Source organism: Oryctolagus cuniculus, chromosome 1 (genome assembly GCF_051225735.1).
Source record: "Oryctolagus cuniculus isolate XC-2025 breed Fujian yellow rabbit chromosome 1, ASM5122573v1, whole genome shotgun sequence".
Classification (NCBI taxonomy): Eukaryota; Metazoa; Chordata; class Mammalia; order Lagomorpha; family Leporidae; genus Oryctolagus; species Oryctolagus cuniculus.
In genome coordinates this window covers 53,285,670-53,311,936 of record NC_142867.1, presented here as the reverse complement: position 1 = coordinate 53,311,936, position 26,267 = coordinate 53,285,670, and the positions used below count along the sequence as shown (strand labels likewise).

The window sequence follows — 26,267 nt, the reverse complement described above, 5'->3', positions numbered from 1 at the left end:
TTTGTCAGTTTGTGGGGTTGGCCACAAGCCAAGTAGCAGTCGCCCCACTGGTTTCCAGGTGAATGGCTCTGACCGGTGGTCCAGGCCCCAGTGTGGAGATGAGCGGCAGGGCCCAGGATGCCAGTGCAGGTGCTTCCCCCACATCATCCTTTTACAGTCTCTTATACCCAAAAGCCCTTGAAAAAGACTATGTGTTTGGTGAGCTGTTTTTAAAAAGAACCTTATCGAGGGATGCATTCTATCATGTGCATCAAAATGGTTGCAACTGGACGACATCATGTTGAGTGAAATAAGTTGGACACAGAAAGACAAATACTGCATGTTTCCATTATCTGTGGGAATTAAAATTTTAAAAGATCAAAAAACAAGAGAGAAATGCCTGTGTATATCTGTTTTCCTGCCAACATAGTATTTGACCAAACTTGGTTTTTAATCTTTGTCAAATTGTAAGAATGATATACTACTCTAATTTTAATGAGCTGTGACTATTTTAAAATTTACAGTATATAAGTGAAATAGACATCTTTTCATTTGATTAGTTTATAGGACTTGCCTATACTCCTCCTGAACTATGTCTTTTCACTTCTTGTTTTGAACTCTTAAATGTGTATTTCTTTTTTTTTTTTTATTTGAAAGGCAGAGATAGACACTGAAAGAGATCTGAGAGACAACTACTTTTTTTTTAAATTTATTTGACAGGTAGAGTTATAGACTGAGAGAGAGACAGAGAAAGGTCTTCCTTCTGTTGGTTCACCCCCCAAATGGCCACTACAGCTGGCGCTGTGCAGATCTGAAGTCAGGAGCTTCCTCCTGGTCTCCCATGAGGGTGCAGGGGCCCAAGCACCTGGGCCATCCTCCACTGCCCTCCCGGGCCACAGCAGAGAGCTGGACTGGAAGAGGAGCAACCAGGACTAGAACTGGTGCACATATGGGATGCTGGCGCTGCAGGCGGAGGCTTAACCAAGTGAGCCACGGCGCCAGCCCCTGTTGAACTCTTTATTAAATGTAATGAGACACTCATCCACCCGATCTCATTTTCATGTAGCTTTCATCAAAGTCTGAGACTACGCCTTCATCATTCCAAGATTCCTCTGAAGAGGTACTGGTCGCAATGCTGAAGAGCAGCCCATTGAAAGCACAGTTTCTTTAGACCGGGCTTTCCCATCTGACCCTCCCAAGCACTGTTAGACACATGGAACTCTGAGGCTGTAAGGCACTGGTGCCATCTGCGCTTGTTAACTGCTTACATCCCAACTGTATTGGCTGAAGGAAAGGTCACTGGGTGGAAATTAACTCTGCTGCAAGCCACTGAAGCCCACGCACCTTCCAGCTCTGGGACTTCTCTGGCCTCACCCAAGACCACTGCCTCCTTTATCTTAAATTCACTGCGCCGTCACTGGCACCTGCACAGCTCAGTCCATTCATTCTGACAAGCAATTCCATTCCTAGGCAGCTACCCAAGAAAAATGACACTGTATGTCCATGCAGGTGCCTGTGGCCATTCTCTCTTAGGGTTTGCACAGCCCCTGCTCACTGTTTCATAAGGGGAAAAAGGAAGGTTGTTTTACAGCTGAGGAGTATTCAGTTGTAATTATACATAAGCTGTATTTTCTCTATCCATTCATCTGGTGGTAGACACCTTGGTTGATTCCTTTGCTAGTGTGAACAGTGCTGCTGTAAACTTGGTGGAGCAGGTATCTCTTTGTTACAATGTGTTCATGTCGTTCTGGTATCATAACTTACTTTCTTAACCTGCTTTTTTTTGAAGGAAGAGAAAGCAAGGTTACTTTGCTAGTAACAGTTGTGAAATGATCTTCTAAAACAGAAAGGGGAGCAAGTGATCTGGAAAGAGGGCCATCTTTAGAAGATGCTTTCACTGTGTTAAAAGTGAAATCATGTTTGTTTCACAGAATGACAGGCACTGTAAGTAAAAGAGCTGAGCTGTATTTAAGGAGAAACCGAGTGTACATGTGAAGCGGCAGAGTGGCCCCCCGTCCTTACCCCTTTTGGGGTTTCACTCAGCCTCTTCGCAGTTGGGTAGGACATGATGTGGATTGGAATTGTAGATTTGAGTCTGTCATCTGGAACCTGCTGCCTGTCTATTTATGGGAGACGGTGTTAGCAATATGGAATCATTTGTTCCCCTTGTTTTCTACTGCTATCAGTAAGAAAGGACCTTTCAGCTGGAAAAGTTTTCCATTTCTCCCACTTCTGTCTCTTCTCAAATGTGTTAAGTTCTGAAGTTTACAGTGCAAGTGATGGCCTGATAGAAGTAGAAGAACGATTAGCAAGAAATCACACCATGTTCAGTGTGCCTGGGGGGCCAATACACGTTTCAGTTTACTCAAGTAAACTGTGGTTTTATATGGTTACCTTCATCTCATGAAAAATCATTGCCTTATAGGCAGGCCCTGCTGTTTCGTGCACAGGAATAAGGAGGTCAGTACAGTTGCACAGCCTTCCATTTTGCATGGAATTTCATAAGAAAAATATCTGGAGCTGGTTACTCCCCTCCTGGCTGCTGCCTAGGATTGCTCTCTTCCTGTTTCCCCAGCTCTGTGTAGCCTTCCCAAAGGCAGCAGGATTCCATCGGTAGCCTTGATATATCCAGCAGTGCAACGTATGGAATGGCATCTCGAGTTTGTAGTTTTTAGTTTGTTGGCTGGAAAGTTCTTTGCTTTGAGTCAGTAAACAGTGGGAGGGAAACTGCTATACTCATTCACACAGCTAGCTCCAGTTAACACCTGACAGCTTATTGAAGGGTCATTCCCAAAGAACTTGCAGGAGGAGGGAAATGAGACCTCAGAACACACACCTGCTTCGTGTAGCCATCTCATCCCTCGAATCTCTCGCCCGACACTCCCGGACCTCAACTCTGCTCCTGGAGAAATGGGAGACAGACAGGAGTCAGGGCCCTGGCTGGCAGACACACAGCAGGTGGATGGCAGCGCGGGGCAGTAGGACTTGTGGTGGAGGTGTGTGCAAATGCTGCCTGGGGGCAGGGGGCAGCTTAGAACCCTTTTTGCTTGAGGATATTCTGCAAAACCTATTCACAGCATTTGAACAGAATCTTTTTTTCATGTTTATTTATTCATTTTTACTTATTTGAAAGACAGAACAACAGAGATGGAGATCTCCCACCCACCAAATACCTGCAACAACCATGGCTGAACCAGGCTGAATCCAGGAGCCAAAAACTCCGTCTGGGTCTCACAAGGGTGGCAGGGGCCCAAGTACGTGAGCCACTGTCTGCCACTTCCCAGGCACTCCTGTACGGGATGTGTGCACCTCAAGCCATTTGCCACAACACTCGCCATTTAAGCTGTATCTTGAAAGAATTTGGTCAGCAGAAGGGGAGTGGGGAGGAGTTTTCAGGGGATAAAGATACCTGAGCAGAGAACTGGGAGATGGCTGGGGTCCCCATGGCCACCAGGGCTTACAGAACTCAGAGCATGGTGTGAGATGAGGGCAGACACATTGGTCATAGGTGCGCTGGCTCTCAAAGACCACACTTGAGTCCCTGGTAAGCATAAACCATGGTTGGAATGAACTCAGATTCCACAGGACGTGACAGTCTGGAAGATGGGCCCCAAACCTCATTTTCTCCTGATTCCTTAACCCCTGCCATCCACCCTTCAACTCTAAGCCTTCAGGGCATCCAGGCAGTACCTCTTAAGTTGGGAGTTGTCTGGACCTCGTGGGATGTCGCTCCCCCTCTTCGTGGAGGAGCAACACAGGACCCTGCGCTGTTCTTTCGTCTGCTCGGCCCTCCCCGGGTTTGCTGCTGGTTCTTCCCGGGTTGGCTACTATCCCTTCCACCTCCGTGGAAGGGCAGTTCCCCCTGGCCGCATTCCCCACTTCCGCAGGGGAGCGGCACACCGCCGGCCGGTTCTCTCGGGGGCTGCACGGGTTCCCTTAGATGTTCCCCATAGATGTTCCTGGTGCATGCCGTCTCTCTCCTCCTTTATGGTCCTCCTCCGCCAATCCAACTCAGCTGCCCACACGCCGAGTACGCTGCTCTCCAATCAGGAGCAAGTCCTACAGTTTATTAGTTGAACTGGAGGCAGCTGTGCGGAAGCTGTTTACTTCTCTCCCAACGCCATGTTGTGGGAGAGCAGATGCATAGAATAAGTCTTAATTCGAGTAACTTAGTCTAGTCCGGATTGCTCCCCACAGATCCCCCTTTCTTTTTATTTTTGGCGTTGATACGCGCCTGTCTTCGGTGTCCCGCGGCACACACTCTGCTCTACTTGCTAGAGTTGCCACAGGCTCTTACAAGTCCTATCAATCAGGAAAACCGAATCCGGGTCCTCTCTTCGCCATGTTGTGAGGAGGTTTTTAGGCGCTGATGCGTGCCTGTATTCGGTGCCCTGCAGCGCATGCTCTGCTCTGCCCGCAGGGGCTTACAAAACCTATCAGGCAAACCGAATCCAAGCCTTCTCATTGCCGTATTGTGGGGGAGACTTATTAGTGTTGGTTTGTGCCTATCTTCGGTGACCTGCAGCTCATGCTTTGGTCGAGCTGCTTGCTGGCGCTTACCGCCTTAATCAGGCAGACCGAATCCAAGCTTTCTCATTGCCATGTTGAGGGGAGGCCTTTCTATTTCTCTATTTCTCTATCTCCGGGCATTCCTATTTCTCCCATTTTACTTCTATCTTCCAACATTCCCATTTCTCTCACTCCACTTCCAAACTTCTGTTTCTCTTATCCCTGCGGCTTTCCGGCGCCCGCCCCGAGACTGCTTCTCGGCGGCTTCCCGGCTCTGAGCCGCTTCAGCCCGCGCTTCTCCGATCTGCGCGGCTTCCCGGCTTTGCGCGGCTTCCCGGCGCCTCGCCCCGCGGCAGCTTCACGGCTCTGCGCGGCTTCCCGGCGCCTCGCCCCGCCGGCGGGTTCCCGGCTCTGCGCGCACGCTCCGCGGTCTCCACGCACTTCGCGCCCGCACCACGGCCTCGCGCCAGCCCCGGCGTTCCCTATTTATTCACGCCCCGTGCTCTCTCTGCACGCGGCGGCTTCCGCGAATGTTTCCGCCACCACCGGCATTCAGTCCAAGTTCCCCGGACTAACCTGGCGAATCCTGGCGGCCCACGTCTCTGCCTCTGGTTCCAGATCTTCGCCTCTTGCTCCCCGGGGTGACTTGAAGAATTCCAAGGTGGCTTATGTCTCCGCCTTGGCCTGCACTCGCGGCTTCATCCTCCCTAACATTTTTCTCTACCCGGTATGTTTCCTTAAGTTTTCTTCCAACAATATTCCTCTCATTTCTCCTGGCTTCTCCCCACAGTCCGTATCCGAGTCCAAGCCTCCTCCAGGTTTCACTTTCGCTTTCAATCTCCTAGCTTCCCCGCCATAGTCCACATCCGAGTCTATGAAAGCTTTCACTTTCGCTTTCAATCCTAACTTCTTTCCCACAGTCCATATCCGAGTCTATGCCTAGGCTTTCAATAGCTTCTTCCGGCACCTAGGCTCTTTGCTAGTCTCTCTCTCTGGTATTTTCCCAGTTCTTCCCGTTTCTTCCCTCCTAAGTTTCATATCCGTCCTAGGTTTCCTATCCGAGTCACGGCACCATTATGTCGCTCCCCCTCTTCGTGGAGGAGCAACACTAAGCCCTGCCTAGGCTTCATATCCGAGTCACGGCACCATTATGTCGCTCCCCCTCTTCGTGGAGGAACGACACAGAGCCCTGCCTAGGCTTCATATCCGAGTCACGGCACCATTATGTCGCTCCCCCTCTTCGTGGAGGAGCAACACAGGACCCTGCGCTGTTCTTTCGTCTGCTCGGCCCTCCCCGGGTTTGCTGCTGGTTCTTCCCGGGTTGGCTACTATCCCTTCCACCTCCGTGGAAGGGCAGTTCCCCCTGGCCGCATTCCCCACTTCCGCAGGGGAGCGGCACACCGCCGGCCGGTTCTCTCGGGGGCTGCACGGGTTCCCTTAGATGTTCCCCATAGATGTTCCTGGTGCATGCCGTCTCTCTCCTCCTTTATGGTCCTCCTCCGCCAATCCAACTCGGCTGCCCACACGCCGAGCACGCTGCTCTCCAATCAGGAGCAAGTCCTACAGTTTATTAGTTGAACTGGAGGCAGCTGTGCGGAAGCTGTTTACTTCTCTCCCAACGCCATGTTGTGGGAGAGCAGATGCATAGAATAAGTCTTAATTCGAGTAACTTAGTCTAGTCCGGATTGCTCCCCACAGTGGGAGAACTCATACATGGACTGCCGTGGCTAAAATGTGTTCAGTCCCGGGTCTTTGACTGAGTGGTTTCTTTTTTTTTTTTTTTTTTGAGACTGAGTGGTTTCTAACAAAGCTCCTGCCTGGGCCTCATGAGCCACTGTCCTTCGAGAGCTGGTACAGGGAAGGCAGCCGTGTGGCACCCACTCCTCCAGCCCTTGCTCTGTGGGTGGAAGCGCTGTTTGCTTTGCTCAGTGCCTCCTGTGAGGAGGACAGAACTACAGTGGTACTGTCAGGGTGGCTGCTTACTTCCAGACCCAACTTTGCAAGGCATAGGTGGGCTGTCACACACAGGGATCTTTCTTGGCTGTGCGGGACATCCACTTTCTCTGGGCCAGGTGGAGATCTAAGGTGCATCCTGCTTACCACTCATCCCATTCCCATTCTTAGTTTATTCTTTACATGTAGAAAGTAATACACATTTGGTATAAATAGTTCAAGCAGTTGGAAAGAATACAGAGGAAGAAGTGAGAGCGCACTCTGGTGCACTTACCCATCAGCCAGATCAGAAGACTTGGCACTGCAGATCTTCTGGACTTCACTCCTCTCTGGACTTTGTATGGATCAATGAGCATTGCACATGCACAGATACACTGTTTGTTTTTACTCAGAAGGCTCTTGCTCTGTACTTCAGATAGTCCATTGAGAAAATGGAATTAGAGGTTAAGTTTACTTAGATCCAAAACATTTTGAAATGCATGCATAGTTTTTCAGTAGTGCTCATTTTCTATGAACTTTTGAAGACCTCTTCCTGTACTGAAAAAGTATTGGTTATTAGCCTTAAATGCAAATTTAACTGGGTAGCCTGTAGCTTATCTGCATATAATTGTTACCTAACTGCATGTAAGTGGTTGGTTTGGGATAGTTGTTCAGTGAAAGACTTCTGGTGCACAGAAGATGCCAAACCGCAAGAAGACGCCAAACTGCAAGACCACCTTGGCAGGGTGGTCTCTGGCCAGTGTCACACACCTGATGAACAGGAACCCCTCTGGGGCAGCTCAGCTGGGAAGAAGTGGCCTGTGCAGCTGCTTTGTGGCTCGGGCTGTGACCTTAACTCTTTCATCCCAGCCACTGTGTGAAGTCGCCAGTGGCAGTACCTGAATTTGTGTGGGTGATATTAATTGAATTTTTCTTTCTAATGAATACTGGTATTTGTAGGAATTTGCAATGCAAACAGCCAGCCTTTCAAGCAGTGCTTATTGTAATTAGAGCAAGCTTTTAAGATTCTTTGAAGTACTCAATGTTTATGAAATTCAAATAGGGGTGCCAATCTGCACAATAAGGGGGCCTTTGGTGGTGTTTTTAAAAATTGTCTATTTTGTAGATGTAAATATATGCCATAATTAGTGGGAAGTAACTTGAAGAGCAGGCGGCTGGGGTTTTTGCTATTATTCTTATTTAAAACAGCTGTGGCTGCAGAGGTACAGCTGCTGTCCCGTTGTGCCGTGGCGGAGGCACAATGGCCCCAAGTGAAGACGCTTCAAGACCGGCATTCCCAAGTGCTGCTCCTTCAGTCTGCTCTGCTGGGCAGTGTCACAGGCTCCTCAAGGTCCTCTCAGCATCCGCGACCCCCGGACTCTGAGCTCCAGTCGGCGCTGGCTTCAGGGGTCTGGGCCAGGACGCAGATGCATGCAAATGAGACGCACACACAGGGCTTGGGAACATCCAGTCTTCTCCAGACCCCCCAGGTCGGTTCTGCCTCTTGGGGCCCTTCTGCCTGAGGGCTCCCTGCCCAGTGCAGAGCAATTGTCCTTTGGCGCCTGCGGGAGCAGCTGCAAGGCCCGTGAGGCATGCCCTGCCTGGGCGAGCCTTACCATGTGGCAGGCCTGGACAGCCGCCCACAGCAGGGCCCAGCTCCCGGTGCCGCCTGCCAAGGAGCCAGATGCTGCCATTGGAAAAAATTGCTTCACAATTTGAAATCTTGGTCCTTTGATCATTGCTCAGAGAGGACGGAGAGGAGAGGTTCAAAGTGGTGGTTTGAAAACGCCAGCGTCTCCTCACATCCATCAGGCCCATTATACTGTCTCTTGTCAGGGACAGCCCTCTTGATGTGCTTGTTTTTGCAACCAAGTAATTCCCACCAGCCCTACCAGCTCTCTGAGTGGGAGGGAGAGATGCTAGGAAGGGAGTGGCCTCAGCCTGCTCCTGACCCCTGACCCATGCCCCTGCCCTGCCCCTACCTTAGGGGTTGTCCACTCCTGCTTTTTCCCCAGTGGCACTTGGGACAGAGGAGCTGTCACCAGCCAGACAGCGGCAGTGGCCACTGCTGTTGCTGCTGCTGCTGGGGTGGCCTTCCTCTTCTGGCCCTTCTGCCCCCTGCAGACAGGTTTCCAGGGGCCTGAGGTGTTGTAGATTTTGCAGGGACCATTGCTGTCTCTCTCCCCTGGCCCACTTCTCCCTTCAGCGGGGTCTGGAGCCTGCACACCTGGGCAAGGCCTCATTTTTCTTTCTAATGAAATGGGAACCGTGATTCTTCAAGGACTGCTGCATTTTTCGCATTTACCCCAAAGTGGCAAAGCATGAGATTCACAACAGTGGGGCATGTCCAGAAGCACGGGCTTCCTGAATGAGAGGGAGGAGTGGAAGCCCGTCTGCATGTCGGCTGCCCTTCCAAGGTTCGGCTGTGGGGTCCGAGTTCTGAGTATAAGTAGGAGAAGCCTGGTTCAGGGAAGAGCTTGCAAGTATTTTATAATGGATTTTTCTGTTTCTTTGCTTTCTGTCACAGCCTGTGACCTTACCTTGTCTTTCAGTACCTGCCCACAGCTATACCTTTAAATGGCAGATACACATTTGTTAATGATTGCCTGTTTTATTTCCAGACAGAAATCTGTAACATCTCTAGTCAACTCTTGGGGAAAAGAGGGTGAATGTGTACTTGTTTGAACCATTGTCCCCAGCATGTAAGGTTTGCCCTAACCTCATGGGTCAGCAGTCCCACTTTTTCTGTTTGAGAAGAACTGATGACATTGCACCTGCGCCACACACCTGGTATAGGTGGATCAGAGCTGAGATCAGCTGTGACAGGCTTTCTGCTGTGTATCGGTGACAGGCCGAGGCTGTAGTGAGTCTGGAGGCTCTGTCTTTTGTCCTGTCCTGGTTGGCATTTCACAAGAACAAGCTGACAAGGGTGGCTGTGGGTGCGTCACCCGCTGCCATCTTGTAGCACATGACGGCGGACGGATAAATTTCATGTACGTAGCCTCCTCTCGTCAGCACGGTGGCCTTTGGAAACAGGTCGTCTTCTCTGTGGTTAAAGAGGAGAAACACAAGACCCAGGGAAGTGGCTCCGAGTCCCTTGCTGCTGTTGCCCGTGCTATCAGTCAGAGGTCTGACATGAGGTGATGACAGGTAAGAGGCAGTGTGCACAGGTGCCCACACACGACCGAGGCAGGTCTGGAACCAGGGCAGCGCTTAGTATAAGTAAACGTAGAGCTTGAATCCGGGAAGCGAACAGAAGCTGGGGAGCCTTGTGGGAGAGAAGGGAGAAGAGCGGGATGAAGGGGGAATGAATAGGGAGTGGGGGGAGGAGGAGGGCGCTGACTGCAGCTGAACAGCTGCGGTAGGCAGTGTCTGGGCTCCCAAAGATGCATGCAAGGTCTCTGTGAATGTGCACCGCACAGCAAAGGGGCATTAAAGTTACCGATCCACAGGTAGAATGAGTATGTTGGGTTATGTACGTGACAGAGCCCAGTGTAGTCACAAGGTTCCTGCACGTGGAAGAGGAAGGCCAGAGAGCACTCAGTGGTGTTGCTGGCCATGGAAATGGAGGAAGGGGCTTAAAACAGAGAGTGTGGGTGCTGCCCAGATCCCTCCCCAGAGCCTACATGAGGGAATGGAGCCCTGGCCACACCTTGCTCTTAGCCTGGTGAGAACAGGGTTGGATTGCTGCCTATAGAAATGGAAGATAATAAATTTGTGTGATTTTAAGCTGTAAATGAGTGGGCACATGGCCTAGTCTAGGTTAAGATGTGGGTTACAATGCCTGTATCCCATACCCCAGTACCTAGGTTGGATTCACAGCTTTGCTCCCAATTCCAGCATCCTGGTAGTGCAGACGCTGGGAGGCAGCTGTGGTGGCTCGAGAAGTAAGATTCCTGCTACCTGTTACCCTGGAGGCTTCAGCCTGGCCCAGCCCTGCCTCTCCACACATTTGGACAGTGAAGCAGCAGATGCAGCTGCTATGTATCTGTATCTTTGTGTCTCCAATAAAAAAGTAAAAAAGTTACAGCAGCAATAGAAGACCAATAAACAGGAGAAAGAGCTCTCTAACATTAGACTACCCAGCAGGATTTTCTGAAAATACTTCGCATTTGGCAGGGCAGGGTGGTGTGCCATGGAAAGGACAGACGTCTGGGCAGGCAGGACAAAGAGCCAGCCTACTGAACTCAGCCTATGCTCAGGGCAGACGAAACTTCGTGGAGGGGCCTGTCTCCCTGGACTCGCCACCCGTCTTCCCTAGGCAGCATTTTCAGTCTTTTCTTTGTTTTAACACATCAGAACCTGGCCTTTGACCAGCCCTTTTTGGTGTTTAGCTTGTGCCCAGAGGATAGGCTAGGGTTTGAATTTGGAATTTACTAGGAAGATACATTTGCTAGGTCTTAGCCATTTCTTTGATTTTTATATGTATGTGCTTTTAGAAAATATATTCTTTGGTCAGATAAAAGCAGAGTGGGCTGACGACGTGGTTTGAACCTGATAGCAGCATAGTTTTCTCCCTGTATCATCTTGGCTTCAGAAGTGCATCCTAGGCCGGCGCCGCGGCTCACTAGGCTAATCCTCCACCTTGTGGAACCGGCACACCGGGTTCTAGTCCCGGTCGGGGCGCCGGATTCTGTCCCGGTTGCCCCTCTTCCAGGCCAGCTCCCTGCTGTAGCCCGGGAGTGCAGTGGAGGATGGCCCAAGTGCTTGGGCCCTGCACCCCATGGGAGACCAGGAGAAGCACCTGGCTCCTGGCTTCGGATCAGCGCGATGCGCCGGCCGCAGCGCGCCAGCCACGGTGGCCGTTGGAGGGTGAACCAACGGTAAAGGAAGACCTTTCTCTCTGTCTCTCTCTCTCACTGTCCACTCTGCCTGTCAAAAAAAAAGAAGTGCATCCTGGGTCTTCAGCGGAGTGGACAGTGTGCAGGGGCGGTAAGGAACTCAGCCAGAATCTCAGCTTCCTTACAGAGGCCGCCTCCTTTGTCACTTAAGGACACTTTCTTCTTTGATACTACCTTTGCTCTATGGCAGGCAGTTTGGTGAGTGAATTTCTTTCTGGAAGATCTGTAATACCATCAAGCTGACAGATTATCTCCCACATCAATGCCTCCTGGGACATTCCTAAAGGGCAGCTGTGTGGTGGTTGGATAGCTCCGTTGTTCTTTTCCCATATTCAGGCAGGATTGCAAAGCAGGTGTAATAGCAGATTGCTTGTTTACAGTTAGTTGGGAAGGACTTTTAAAAACCTAACCTAGGGACTGGCACTGTGGTGTAGAAGGTAAAGCCGCCGCCTTCAGTGCCAGTGGGCGCCAGTTCGGGTCCTGGCTGCTCCACTTCTGATCCAGCTCTCTGCTGTGGCCTGGGAAAGCAGTGAAAGATGGCCCAAGTCCTTGGGACCCTGCACCCATGTGGGAGACCCCGAGAAGCTCCTGGCTTCGGATTGGCACAGCTCTGGCCATTGTGGTCAATTGGGGAATGAACCAGTGGATGGAAGACCTCTCCCTCTCTCTCTGCTTCTCTTTCTCTCTCTGTGTAACTCTTGACATTCAAATAAATAAATAAATCTTAAAAAAAAAAATACCTAACCTAGGGGCCAGTGCTGTGACATATTAGGTTAAGCTGCCACCTCAGTGCCAACATCCCATATGGGCGCTGGTTCGAGTTCTGGCTGTTCCACTTCTGATCCAGCTCTCTGCCATGGCCTGGGAAAGCAGTGGAAGATGGACCAAGTCCTTGGGCCCCTGCACCCGCATGGTAGACCCAGAAGAGGCTCCTGGCTCCTGCCTCCTGACTTCGGATCAGCCCAGCTCTGGCCATTGCGGCCATTTGGGGAGTGAACCAGTGGATGGAAGACCTCTCTCTCTCTCTCTCTCTCTGCCTCTGCCTCTGCCTCTGCCTCTCTGTAACTTTGCCTTTCAAATAAATTTAAAAATTAATTAATTAAAAAAAACCCTAACCTATTAAATTTACCCTGAATTAAATCAGAGTTTACCCAAACTGTTAAAGTGTATCCAAGAAAGTTCATCAGTGATAGAATGGATGTGCCAGGGCATTTTTCATTCAGTGCGGTACTCTGGCATGAGATGAAGGCACTACACACAGCAGCAGGAATAAATGTCACACATGAAATGCAGAGCAAGCAGGAGTATACACATAGGAGTGAACACTGAGTCCACTTCTGTAAAGTTAAAAAATAAAGCCAGAGATCGCTAACATACAGGGCCGTGGTTACCCTGGGACAGCCGTGTCACCTCACCACGAAGCCCACTCAGGTGGAAATGTGACAGTTGTCAAAATTTTCAGCAGTTTTTCTAACATCAAATCATATTGAGTATCATCCTAAATTTTAACATTTCAAGTAGCTATTTTATAATAATAGATCATTTTGTATATTTTGAACACACTGAAGTTGACCTTTTTTTTATTTTGACAGAGTTAGTGAGAGAAAGAGACAGAGAGAAAGGTCTTCCTTCCGTTGGTTCACTCCCCAAATGGCCGCCACGGGCGGCGCTGTGCCGATCCAAAGCCAGGAGCCAGGTGCTTCCTCCTGGTCTCCCAAGTGGGTGCAGGAGCCCAAGCACTTGGGCCATCCTCCACTGCCCTCCTGGGCCACAGCAGAGAGCTGTACTGGAAGAGGAGCAACCGGTATTAGAACCTGGTGCCCATATGATATGGGATGCCAGCGTCGCAGGTGGAGGATTAACCAAGTGAGCCGCAGCCCCAGCCCCTGAAGTTGACCTTTTTAAAAACAACCAGACTCCACGTATTCTCCCAGTGATCTTCCCTTGTCTATTTCCCTGTTTCTTCCTGCTCTCCCCTCCTTACACCAAAAATGCCAAACCACTGGTGACTGTTTACCCATCTTTCAAAATAGCATGATGGCATAAAAATCAACTAGTTTGTTTAAATAACAATATTAAATTCCATGATGAGCTCATGAGCTGTGTTTCATAGTTCATGAATATGCTTTTTCAAAGCTGTGAGTTTTTTAAAAGAAAATTTATTTACTTAATGAAAGTCAGAGTTACAGAGAGAGAGAGAGGTCTTCCATCCACTGGTTTAGTTCCCAAATAGCTGCAATGGCCAGAGCTGGGCCAATCCAAATCCAGGAGCCAGGAGCTTCTTCCAGGTCTCCCATGCAGGTATAGGGCCCCAAGCACTTGGGCCATCCTCTACTGCTTTCCCAGACCATAGCAGAGAGCTGGATCTGAAGTGGAGCATCCAGGACTCAAGCTGGTACCCTTATGGGATGTTGGCACTGTAGGCAGCAGCTTTACTGGCTATGCCACAGTGTGGGCCCCCAACGAATTGCTTTTTTTTTTAAAGATTTATTTATTTATTTGAAAGAGTTACACAGAGAGGAGACAGAGAGAGAGAGAGAGAGAGAGAGAGAGAGGTCTTCCATCCAATTTTTCACTCCCCAACTGGCCACAACGGCTGGAGCTGCACTGATCTAAGCCAGGAGATTCTCCCATGTCCCCCCTGCGGGTGCAGGGGCCCAAGGACCTGGGCCATCTTCCACTGCTTTCCCAGGCCATAGCAGAGAGCTGGATCGGAAGTGGAGCAGCCGGATCTCGAACCGGCGCCCATACGGGATGCTGGTACTTCAGGCCAGGGCATTAACCTTCTGCGTGCGGCACAGCACCGGCCTCAACGAATTCCTTTTTAAATTGAAGGACAAAGGTTTCTAGTGGCCCATTGCTGCTTAGCATCAACTTGTCGGGGAGCACAGAACATACTGTCAGTAGAGCATGCGTTAAGTCACAGCACACTTACTGTGTAGCCACTGAAAACTGTGGCTGCTCGTCTTCTCAAGTGGCTCTTCTAATACAGATCCCATGGCAGTGCTGTGTGGGCTCTGAGATGTATGATTATATATGTATTTTTTAAAGCAAGATTTAGAGATTTGTACTAGTTGTGCAAAAAAAAAAAAAAAATGAGGGGACTCACATGTCTGGATTTCTCTGTGCTACATCTCTAAAAGGACACTGGAGAAACAGGCAGCACTGGTTTCCCCTGGGGAGATTGGCAAGCTCAGGGACAGAAAGAAAACCGCACACTGTTTGCAGTTTGGGTCCCCCCCCTTTCTTGCCACATGCATGTTTGTACTTTTAAAAAACGGCTGAAGCTTTTTGGCACCACCTACATCCCAATTGTAAGAGCATAAATCCCACTGGTCAGCCTCCTGCTGCAGACCACCCACCCACTCTGCAGAACCACGTGCTCCAAGACGAAAGCCGCAGGGGCAGCTCCGGAAAGCCCACTGTTGTGCGGCTAGGAGACAGCTGCCCTGCAGAAGGCTTGATGGTGACCCCAGTGCTGAGGCTGCTGTGTGCCTGCCATGTGTGCTGGAGGCCGGAATTCCCGGCGACCCGGGGCCCTTTCAGTCCTGCCCATCTCAGCTAGGGAGAGGGGTGCGTCGTTTCCCACTGAGCTGCTCTTTGTGGAGCCAGAAGTTAAATCTTTGAATGTAGAATGCATGCCTGGGTATTTGTATTTATTTGTGATTTATGGCCCATATAATTCCAGAAACAAATTGTGAGAAAGCTTACTATATTGCAGATTGGAAATCAGTAAAAGAAGCTGTATATTGGTTAGAAACTTTTACAAGCACCTGGGGCAAGTTAATTACTGGTTGAGCACTGAATTCAGCTTTGAATTTCTTGGTACATGAGGTGAAAATGGGGAATATAGAGTATATGGTTTTCTTTCTTTGGAGGCAAAAAATAGTACATTTTGTCTAAGGAGATGGACATTTTCCTGATAATCAATTCAAGAAGGAAATTTGAATGCAGGACCCTATTAAAAACAGGATGACCGAGGGCTTCTCTGTGAGTAGTGCCAGTCAGGGTGTTAAAATTACCTGGTCCAGTGTGCCAAATCACACAAAATATAAAGTCCCATTTGAGTGTCAGAGCCCACTGAGCTCGGCCTCAGTGGCTACCCCAGTATTCCACACTGTCCTCTCGTGGGGCGACAGTCTCGTCCTCCTAACACTGGCTTCGGTCTTGCTCTTCCTGAGTTTCCTGCAAGCTATGGTTGGGGCTGCCTTTTGGGAAAGCAGACCCGGCCGTGCGCTGTCAGGGCTCACACCTCTCTGCTCACAACTCCCAGGTCCCTTTGGTCTCGTGATAAGATTTCCAAATCCTGCCACCTCCTGCTTCTGCCAAACTGTCTCCATTACTGCCTGGGTCTTTGCCTTTTCCAAGTCCCTCGTTCTGGCTGTGCAGCCTCTGAGCATCTTCTCCTCTCTCTGACAGGAAGCTCCTCCTGCTCAGGGCTTCCTCACCCTCGGGAGCCCCTGCCCGCCGCTGCCTGTTCTCTGTCTCCCTGGCCCTCATCTCCCTTGAAACGGCCTTTCTGTGTCTGTCTCAGACTGTTTTGTGCTGTTGTCTGTAGCAGAATGCCATAGAGTGATTGATCAAGGATAGAGTTGTATCTGGCACCTCTGGAGGCTGTGAAGTCCAAGATTGTGGTGCCAGCATCTGGATAGGCCTCGCTGCATCCAAGCATGGCGGCAGGTGGAAGGGCGAGTGGGAGCAGCCGCACTCCCAAAAGTCCTTTAAACAGTGGCATTAGGCCCGACCTGAGGGTGGCACCCTAAAGCCCTCCCACACTGTTGCCTTGGGGGCCTAAGTTTCCAACACAAAAATTCTGGGGGCACGGAGGACCCTAACAGTGATCTAAATATGCAGCAGCCTCCCTCCCCAGGGAATGTGGATCCTGCTATAGCATTGCTCTCCAAAGTGCAGATCTAATCCCATCACTTGCTGGCACCAAGCTTTCAGGAGCTCCCTGGTTCCTACAGGATACAACCCATACCCCATATTTATCCCTCCAACCACCTGGGCCCAAGCTGCACTTCCAAACTCACTCTTGTTTCTTTGTTTCACTCTGTTCTTGTGGGTTCCTGTGCCATGGCTAGAATGTAACATTCAAGGCTCCTGGCCACCCTGTTTGCTCAGCCCTTCTCTGCTTATGCCAGTCCTGACCATGCCTTTCCTAAGACCTCCGGCTGAAAGTGGTGTCTGAGTTCTTGTCTGAACTTGGAGTGCCTTTGACATGGTACTCATCTTCTCCCTGAATGATAGTTATTTTATGTACTCGTCTCCCATGTTAGTTTGTAGCTAAGTCCTATGTAGTGTCTGGCATGAGCCTCACGGAGTGGGTAGGTAATTAAGATGTGTTAAATGAGTGGCAGTTTGTGCCAGTTATTTTGCATCTTTGTAGAGCAGGCTTTGATCAGACGCATCTCTTTTCCAGTGCTGGTAATTTCTAGGAAACTTTGAGTTTTTATGTATGTTGCACATGGCTCCATCACCTGCAGGGTCTCCTATTCTTACAGACATCTCTCAGGATGTGTGACTGTGAATCCAGGTCATATCCTGCCTTGTGCACATATTTCACAGGTGTTTGCCAGGACAGAGCGTTGTTACGGTACTGAGCAGTTGCATGCCATGTGACATTTCCAAGGAAGACTGAGAAAATTGGCACCTTCTTCCCAGAACTGGGGGCCTTGACCTTGTTACTGGAACAGCAGCTGCTCACTAACCTGCACCTCCCCTGGGGGTCTGCCCTGGGCAATGCTGCCACTCCCCACTCCTGTGACCACACGGTAACTCCGCCTCACTTCTTTCCAACAGGCCGATTTGAACTGCAACATTCAAGATGATGCTGGGGCTTTTTATGGTGTCACCAGTCAGTATGAGAGCTCTGAAAACATGACAGTCACCTGCTCCACCAAAGTCTGCTCCTTTGGAAAGCAAGTAGTAGAAAAAGTAGAGGTAAGTCGTCCTCTGTGTTCCAGAAACCTCGATCCAGGGCAGCCTAGGGCCTCATCACCTTCATGGGTGCCAAGAGTTGTCCTTTTGGATGGCTCCTCCTTCCTGCCCCAACCTCTCTCTCCCCCTGCTTTCCCCTGTTACTTCTAAAAAACAACATGGAAGCACCTGTAAGAAAGAACTGGGAAGTCCCAGGCACACCCTCTGTGTGTCTGAAGTCCTCCTGCCTCAGCTTCTGGGGTGCCCTTGGAGGGAGCCCTGCCTGCCACCGCTACCTCCCAGGCCTTGTGGACAGCAGTCAGGGTGCCATCCAGCCAATGGACACCAGCCTGCCCCAGTCCTGCATTCAACTGTTGCTTTTACCATTTATTTTAATAGTTTTAAATAACAGGCAGTCTTCAGAAAGTTCATGGGGAAAAGGTGTATTATAAAGCCCACTATGCATAAATTTCAATTTTTTTTGCCTCCAAATAAACTGGTCTTTTAATTCCGTTTTCCCGCAGACTTTCTAAGTGCTCACGTTCTGTTTCTAGATTCTGATTCTTCTCCTCCCTCCGTTTGTGTCCACACGGCCCAAACCCTGTTGAGTTCCCCGTAGTCATTTCCTAGTGTATTCTACTCTCTGCCCAGGCAAGAGGATCCCTTTGTCCTCAGACCTGCTCTAAGCTGGCGGTCAGCACTTATTGTTAGGAATAATGAGATTATTTTTAAAATGTGAAGTAAAACAAAACCTTGTTTTCTCAATCTAATTGTATTTGCATTAGATTCAGATATTATTTTGGGAAAGTTGATATATTACTAAAATTAAATCTTTCCAATTATGAATTTATTTGCATTCCACCTCATTCTCTATATTTTAATCAAATGCTATAGTTTTCATTATATAGATTTGTCTGCTTATATATATTTCTTAATACTGTATAATTTGTTATAATTTCTCGTTTCTAGATTTTAAGTGCTAGAACACAGAAGAGCTCTTCGATTTTGCAGTTTATCTGTATTGAAGATTGGCATTACAGATCTAGCTTTAATACATTTGCCTTGAAAGTTCTCTTAGTTAACACCAAGGATTTTTTTCATTAGATTCTTGGGTTTTCTATGTATAACATCTTAATGGCAGCAAATAAAACAAATTTTTATTTTTTTAATATTTATTTATTTGATAGAGTTATGGAGAGGGGAGAGATTTTTCCATCCACTGGTTCACTCCCAAAATGACCACAACGGCTAGGGCTAGACCAAGCCAAAGCCACCAAGAGCTTCATCCAGGTCTCCCAGTGGGTACAGGGGGCCAAGCACTTGGGCCATCTTCTGCTGCTGCTTTCTCAGGTGCATTAGTAGGGAACTGGATTAGAATTGGAGCAGCTGGGACTCAAACCTGCACCCACATGGGATGCTGACGTTGTACACCACTAGGCTGGCCCAGAAAATGTCTTATTGTACCTATTCTATTCCAATGTTTAGCCACTTTTGAAAATTATCTTCTCACTTTTTATTTGCTAAAGCAGTTATATAAACAAGTAATCACACAGGTAGGCATTTAGTGCAATGGTTATGGTGTCACTGAGACACTTAGATTGCATATTTAAGTGCCTGGGCTTGAGCCCACGCACTACTTCTGAGTCCAGCTTCCTGCCAGTGCAGACTCTGAGAGGCAGCAGCTGATAGCTCAAGTCAGTGGACCCCTGCCACCCGCAAGGCAGACCTGGATTGAGTTCTTGGCTTCTGGCTTTGGCCTGGCTCAGCCCCAGCCATTGCAGTCATTTGGGGGAATGAATTGGTGTATGGGAACTCTCTGCCTATCACAGACTCTCTGCCTTTCAAATAAATAAAGCAAAGAAGTAGTTGATGGTAGGATCCACATATTGGGGCATCAGCTTAGTATCCAGTTAGGCTGCCACTTGCATCCCATATTGGAGTGCCAATTTGAGTCCTGTCTGTTCAACTTCCAATCCAGCTTCCTACCAGTGCACTTGGGAAGGCAGTGGAAGATGGCTCAAGTACTTGGGCCTCTGCCACCAGTGTGGGAAACCAGGATAGAGTTCCTGGCTCTTGGTTTCAGGCTGGCCCAATGCTGGCTCTCTGCAATATTTTTGAAATGCCACCCCGGCAACTCTTGCTTATGACTTTTCTGGAGTTTGTTGACATACATTGAAGTTATACTTCCCTGTGTGGGAACCATTACTGTAGGAAGTTCTACTTTGGATACATTGCTGGGTCCTATTTGCTAATAGTTTACATAGAATTTGTACTTCTCATAAGTGATATTAGTCCATACTTTGTTATAACCTCTTCATCAATTTCAGTGTTGAATGTTCATTCGTTTCAGAAAAAGAATTGGCATGCTTATCTTTTTCTGTCATCTAATGTAGTTCCAGATAATATTGGAAATACCCTTCTTGAAAGGTTGCATACAACTTACCTCTGAGATTATTTTGTCTTTATGCCATTTAGAAATGTTTGTTTTGTTTATATATTTATTTGAAAGGTGGAATTGGAAAGAGAGAGATCTTCCATCTGCTGGTTCAATCCCCAAATGGCCACAACAGCCAGGCCCGGTCCAAGCAGAAGCCACAAACCTAGAATTCCATCTGGGTCTTCCACATGGGGGCAGGATCTTAAGTACTTGAGCCATCACCTACTGCCTCCCGGGATGTGCAGTAGCAGGAAGTGAGATGGGGAGCAGAGAACCAGGACTCAGATCAGGCAACTCTGACACAGGATGCATCCCAAGCAGCCGTTTAACGCAGTACACCATAGCACCACTGCTCAGTTTTTCAGGATGTGTATTCAGTTCAGTGGGTTTTCAGCTTTAATGGAGGACTGTGAGACTGCCTCAGTAAGTTGCCTTCCAGCATAACTTCATTGTGTTCCATAGGTTTGATGTATCTCCCTTTTCCTTGCTATGGACGTAACTCCTTTCTGATTCTTTTTTGACCCAAGGTTATTTAGAAATGATTTGTCTTTTTGTTTTTTAAGATTTATTTATTTATTTTACAAGTCAGAGTTACAGAGAATGAGGGAGAGACAGAGCCAGTGGTATCTTCCATCCTCTAGTTCACTCCCCAGATACCACAGTGGCTAGCACTGGGCTGAGCTGAAGCCAGGAGCTTCTTCGGGGTCTCCCATGAGGGTGGCAGGGGCGCAAACACTTGAGCTGTCCTCCACTGCTTTCCCAGGCACATGAGCAGGGAGCTGGATTGGAAGTGGAGCAACTGGGACACAAACCGGTGCCCATATTGGATTGACAGCATTACAAAACACAACACCAGCCCAGAAGCGATTTCTTATTTCTCAGAAATTCCATGAGATCTGCAGGCTGCATATGTACCAGTATTGTCTCTATTTGTTGGTTTTTAAAACATAAACAACTAGCACGTAGCTCACGATCAGTCTGCAGTAACCAATTCTGTTTAACGTGGAGAAGCTAGTTCCACTAGTTGGTGGCCTGTGAAGCCTTTCACAATGCAGAGGGATTTTCTTTGGCTCTGTGAAGGATTGTAAATTGCTCTCATGGCCTCCAGGTAGAGAAACACTAAGCAGGTAGAATTTTTTTGTACTTTTCTAAAAGGATCTATTAACTGTTCTTTAGAGTCGTCATCTTTCCAACTCTTTCTTTTTCTTTATAATTTTAGAAAAAAAAATGGATTCTTTGCATGGCAGTAAACATGGAGATAGGGTTTTTAAAAAATTAGGTGCGTTGCATAAATAGTATAGCATAAGGCAGATGATTCAAGTTGTAAAATGAAGTGCTTGTGCAGGCAGTCATAGCTGTTTCATGTTTCTGTTAAGTCAAAAGTCTAAAATCGCTCAATCCTTTTTTCCTTGCAGACGGAGTATGCAAGGTTTGAAAATGGCCGATTTGTATACCGAATAAACCGTTCCCCAATGTGTGAATACATGATCAACTTCATCCACAAGCTCAAACACTTACCAGAGAAATATATGATGAATAGCGTTTTGGAAAACTTCACAATTTTATTGGTAACGGTTTCGTCTCTTTCCTGTTTTGGCAGCCTCTGCCGTGAGACATGTTGGCGAGAGTGTGGAGGGCGGGTCGGGGAGGCAGCAGTGCCCTGGCCAAGGGAACAGACCAGCCCCTGGGCCCGAGTGGGCGGTCCATGGGTGAATTCACAGCATTCGCAGGGCTGATTTGGGCTGGATGGGGACGTCTGTCTATAGAGCAGCCTGTAGTTCTATGTATCTATAGCGCTCATTCAGTTGCCTAACAATACCTGATGGCTCCAGTTCTCAACTGCATGCCTTAAAGAGAAATGCAGGACTTGTAAGAACTCCTGATGCCTGGGCTGTGTCCTTAACCAGTGCATCCATGGTCTCTGAGCATAGGACCAGGCACGTGTGTTCTGATTGTGAGTTCCCCAGGTAATTGCAGCATTAGCCATTGGTCTCAGCATCAACATTGCTCGCAGCCTTCAATGAGGCAAAGGCTGAGTCAGAGGGCTTGCGCCTCAAACCCACCTTCCTTCAAGAAAGACTTGCAGGCCAAGGCCTTCTAAGAAGTAACCACAGTAACACAGGAAACTCTGAATTCTCAGTACCTGGAGAAATATAAGTTAGAATGGGATGCAGTGACCAGGAAGGGGGAGAGAGTACTCTTCACAGGCAGAAAAATCTCATCAAAAGTTAATGGGCAGCCGAACGGGAAGAACGAATGACAGCATGGTAGGTTCATGAGCAAACTCACCGGGTCCATGGACAGTGCTGGGTGTGTGTATGTTTCTTTCTCCAGTAGTTCCTGGAAGCTTCATTTGGAAAGGTTATTAGGAAAGTATTGTCCTCGAAATATGTTTATAAAATATGCAGTAATGGGTTTCATACACTCATTTTAAAAAAATTACTTGATTAAACTGGAAGGAATATGCCAGAACAAACTTAGTGGGCACCATTTGCTAACAGGGGCAGCGAGGCTGTATTGTGGTCAGTTACTCAGTCCTCCAGAGGCCCACATTGTCATTCTTTGTCACCTGGGTTAAGAACTAGAATACTTAGAGCAGGAATTCTTTCTTTTTAGGTTGGTTGACTTTTATGTATTTGAAAGGCAAAGAGACAGAGAGAGTTTTCATCTGCTGGTTCACTCCCCAGGCATCGAGGGCTGGGCCAGGCCAAAGCAAGGACCCAGGAAGGCACAGGAACTTGAGCCATCACCTGATGCCTCTCCAGGTGCACACGAACAGAAAGCTTGAATCAGGAGCAGAGCCAGTAACTGAACTCAGGCATTCTTCTAAGGGATGAGGGTGTTACAAGTAGCATCTTTTTTTTTTTTTTTTTTTTTTTTAAGCTCAGGAATTTTTTTTCTATTTTTTTAAAGATTTATTTTGTTTCTTTGAAAGAGTTACAGAGCTAGAAAAGAGAGAGAGAGGTCTTTCATCCACTGCTTCACTTCCCAAATGGCCGTAACGGCCAGAGTTGAGCCGATCTGAAGTCAGAAGCTTCTTCTGGATCTCCCACGTGGGTGCAGAGACCCAACAACTTGTTCTGTCCTCTGCTGCTTTCCCAGGCGCATTAGCAGGGAGCTGGATCAGAAATGGAGCAGCCGGGACTGGAACCGGTGTCCATATAGGATGCAGGCTGGGGCTTTAACCTGCTGTGCCACAGTGCTGGTCCTGCCAAGTGGCATCTTAACTACGAGGCCAAATGCCCAGCTGGAGACGGTGGTTGTCAGTGGTGTGCTAATTTGAATAAAAAAGGAAGGGCTCTTTCTCAACCCCTACTGCAAGCCCTGATTTATAGCTTGGGCTTGCTTCCATGGGACAAATATGCTCTCCAGATGGAAAATCCCCTAATTTTTAAAAAGATTTATTTATTTATTTATTTGGAAGTCAGAGTTACACAGAGAGATGAGAGGCAGAGAGAGAGAGGTCTTCCATCTGCTGTTTCATTCCCCAATTGGCCACAACGGTCAGAGCTGTGCCAATCCTAAGCCAGGAGCCAGGAGCTTCATCTGGGTTTCCCATGTGGGTACAGGGGCCCAAGGACTTGGGCCATCTTCCACTGCCTTCCTAGGCCACAGCAGAGGTCGGAAGTAGATCAGAAGTGGAGCAGCCATGACTTGAACCAGCGCACATATAGGATGCTGGTACTGCAGGCGGCGGCCTTACCCACTAAGCCACAGCGCCAGCCCTGAATTCCCTAATATTTAACTGTAACTGTCATAAGCCAGTAGGTGCCAGTGTCTGTATACCCCTATAAAACAAATAAGTGAATAAAAGTTTAGAACTCTGTGCATATTATATTCATCCAGGAAACTTTTTTTTAAAACATTTGTTTATCTTTACTTGAAAGTAAGAGTTACACAGAGAGAGGAGAGGCAGAGAGAGAAAGAGAGAGGTCTTCCATCTGCTGGTTCACTCCCCAATTGGCTGCAATGGCCGGAGCTGCACCAATCTGAAGCCAGGAGCCAGGACCTTCCTCTGGGTCTCCCATGTGGGTGCAGGAGCTCAAGGACTTGAGCCATCTTCTACTGCTATCCCAGGCCATAGCAGGGAGCTGGATTGGAAGTGGAGCAGCCGGGATCCAAATCGGCGCCCATGTCGGCTGTTGGCACTGCAGGTGGCAGCCTTACCCACTACGCCACAGCACCAGCCCTGATCCAAGAAACTTTTAAAAGACATAATGCCTGGGCTCTGAAAAATAAAATCAGAATCTCTGGCAGTGGGGCCAGCATTGTGTTTCTTGTCTATCTGTAAAGATCCCCAGATCACTGTGGTCTGCGGATGGGATTGAGACCCACTGCCTAGGTTGGGGTCTGGTCACTGAGCTGCAGGGAGTCTGAGAGCTCACATGTGAACAGCATACAGCTGGCAAACAGTTTTGCATGTAATTCTCAGATGTGCCAATGCCCCTCTAAAATGTAGAAACCCACAGTCTAGGGGAAATTGGGCATACACATTCTTTAATAATTCTTCTCTAACCATCTTCAGGTAAAAATCGAGAAGTTCAAGGACTGTGGTGCTGGCAGGTAGCCGGTGCATGTCTAACTGGTGTTCCCTGTTGCCATTTAAGAACAGCTGCACTCGCTGAGCATTCCGATGAGCAGAGGGACTGTACACATCTCAGGAATTAGCCAAAACTCTTTGGAGTGGATGGCTACCCTTCCTCCCTCTCTGGGAACGGATCTCAGCTGTCTCTTACAAACCAGGCCTGAGTCTTGTTTCTGCACATTACAGATGTCCTTAGTCCATAAAACTCCACCTCGCAGAGTACAAGGTGCATAAATGCAGCCTAGAAAACCATTCCCCATGAAGCCCATGGAATACCCCCATGTAACACGTGACTTCAGCCAGTATAACCGCCCAGAGAAACCATCCGGTTAGACTAATTTCCAAGTCTGTTGTTCATCACTGTCGTTGAATTTTTGCTCAGAATAATACTGTAACTTTAGAAAAACTGAAATGAAGCCAGCACTCATGGTTTATGAAAATGAAACCATCTAGTTGATGAGTAGGAGAAGTTGCGCTTTCTAACTCTGTGCTGGGGTGGGAGGGTATAGATGCATGGCCAGGATGGAAGGGTGGAGGTGTGTCACTCGGTACACCGGATACAGAGCCTGTGTCCACAACACCAGTTCCAGACCATGCTGGCTGCTGGACTGGATGTTCTTGGTTTGATCGGGTTCGTTCAGGGGTTGAGCTGACTGCAGATGTGGGGCCCTGGTGATAGCACCTGACCAGAACTGAGAAGACAGCTGCTAAGCCATGGGCCCCATGTTTCAGTCATGTTCCAACATAAGATTTTTTTTCTTTCTCCTTTTGGATCATAATCATGAAGCTGAAACTAGATAGGATCTTTTATAGAAAGCTTGCAAAAGAGTAGGATAAGCTGTAGAGGATCCAGGCACTTAGCTAGGCAGACCCTTTGTAAACGTAGTGTTACAAAAATTTTCCCTGCAAAACTAGGAGGTTAGTTTTGTTCTCATTTTATGGATAAGAATGTGTAGCTTACCCCAGGTAACACAGCCAGTGACAGACCTGAGTTAAGACTTGAGTTGAAAGAAAAGACACTTTCTGGGGTCGAGAAGTAGAAGGCTTGGGTTAAAGACACAGAGGTAGTTTGGGACCTCTGCACAAGTCATCTGAAGTCTGCAGCCGTCAGTTCCCCCATGCATGTAAAAGCACAGGACTCAAGTCTGTCCACCTCAGAGGTTGTCACGGAGAAATCTTCAACTCCTTCAGCTTAACCGTGCAAAGACTGTACTAGCTGCCGGGCTGCAGTGCAGGTAAAACCCAGTACCTGCCTCCTGGTAACTCATGGCCCAGTGGAGTGGAAAAGGCAGGCAGTGAGCATTCGGCGATACGAGGTGGTGATGGCTGCACAGTACCTGTGAAACAGTCACCAAGGAGATACGGGGGAGCCGGGAGCTTCTCAGGGCTGTGAAAAGGTGGTATTTGCATTGACTTAGTGGATAAGCAGCTTGTTTCTGAGGTTTACTCCCGGGGGGGGGGGGGTGTCACGGTGACCTGGACAGGTGGAGCAGCCCTCCTAGAGTCTGCTGAGGGAGGCAGGCATATGTGAGGCTGTCACTAAATGGACAGAGATTAACACTGGCTGATGTCTCAGGAGAGGGTCGAATAGGAGGGCTCACCCTACTCCTAGGTCAGGGAAGGGGTCTTGAGAAAGAAACAGTAGAGAAATCTGCCAGGTGGAAAGGCACCCTCAGCTTCCTCTCTGTCAAATCAGAGTAAAATTGGCACTCATAGGGTTATTGTCATTATTACATGAGACAATCTAGGTAAAGCATTTAGTACTAAGCAGATGCATGGTAAGCACTCAACACATATTGACTCTTACTATGTGAATTATTATTCAGTCTGCAGATACTTCTGAAATGACTGTGGTGTGCCATCCACTAAGCTATTACTGGGAAACATGGTCCCTGTTCTTTAGGAACATGTAGTCCATTAGATGAAATGGGCACTAAAAACAAAACCCAGTGCAATGAGAAATGCCATGAGACTCTTGTTTGGCCAGGAATGGTGGATGATGTATGCGTGAGGGAGGCTCACTGGGTGAAGCATCCAGCAAAATTAGGCCAGTGACAAACTGGAC

At 48.4% G+C, this 26,267-nt stretch overlaps 1 protein-coding gene across 35 annotated transcripts in view; it reads left to right on the top strand.

Annotated features, from left to right (window-relative positions):
* The window catches only part of TEAD1 (TEA domain transcription factor 1), a 284,516-nt gene that overhangs the window by 249,905 nt on the left and 8,344 nt on the right, over window positions 1–26,267 (top strand). For all 35 annotated transcript variants that reach the window (XM_089328536.1, XM_070073221.2, XM_051851597.3 and 32 more), the window contains 2 exons: window positions 17,064–17,204; window positions 21,033–21,185. In XM_089328536.1, coding sequence (XP_089184662.1) covers window positions 17,064–17,204; window positions 21,033–21,185 — 294 coding nt within the window. The remainder of the gene's footprint in view (window positions 1–17,063; window positions 17,205–21,032; window positions 21,186–26,267) is intronic.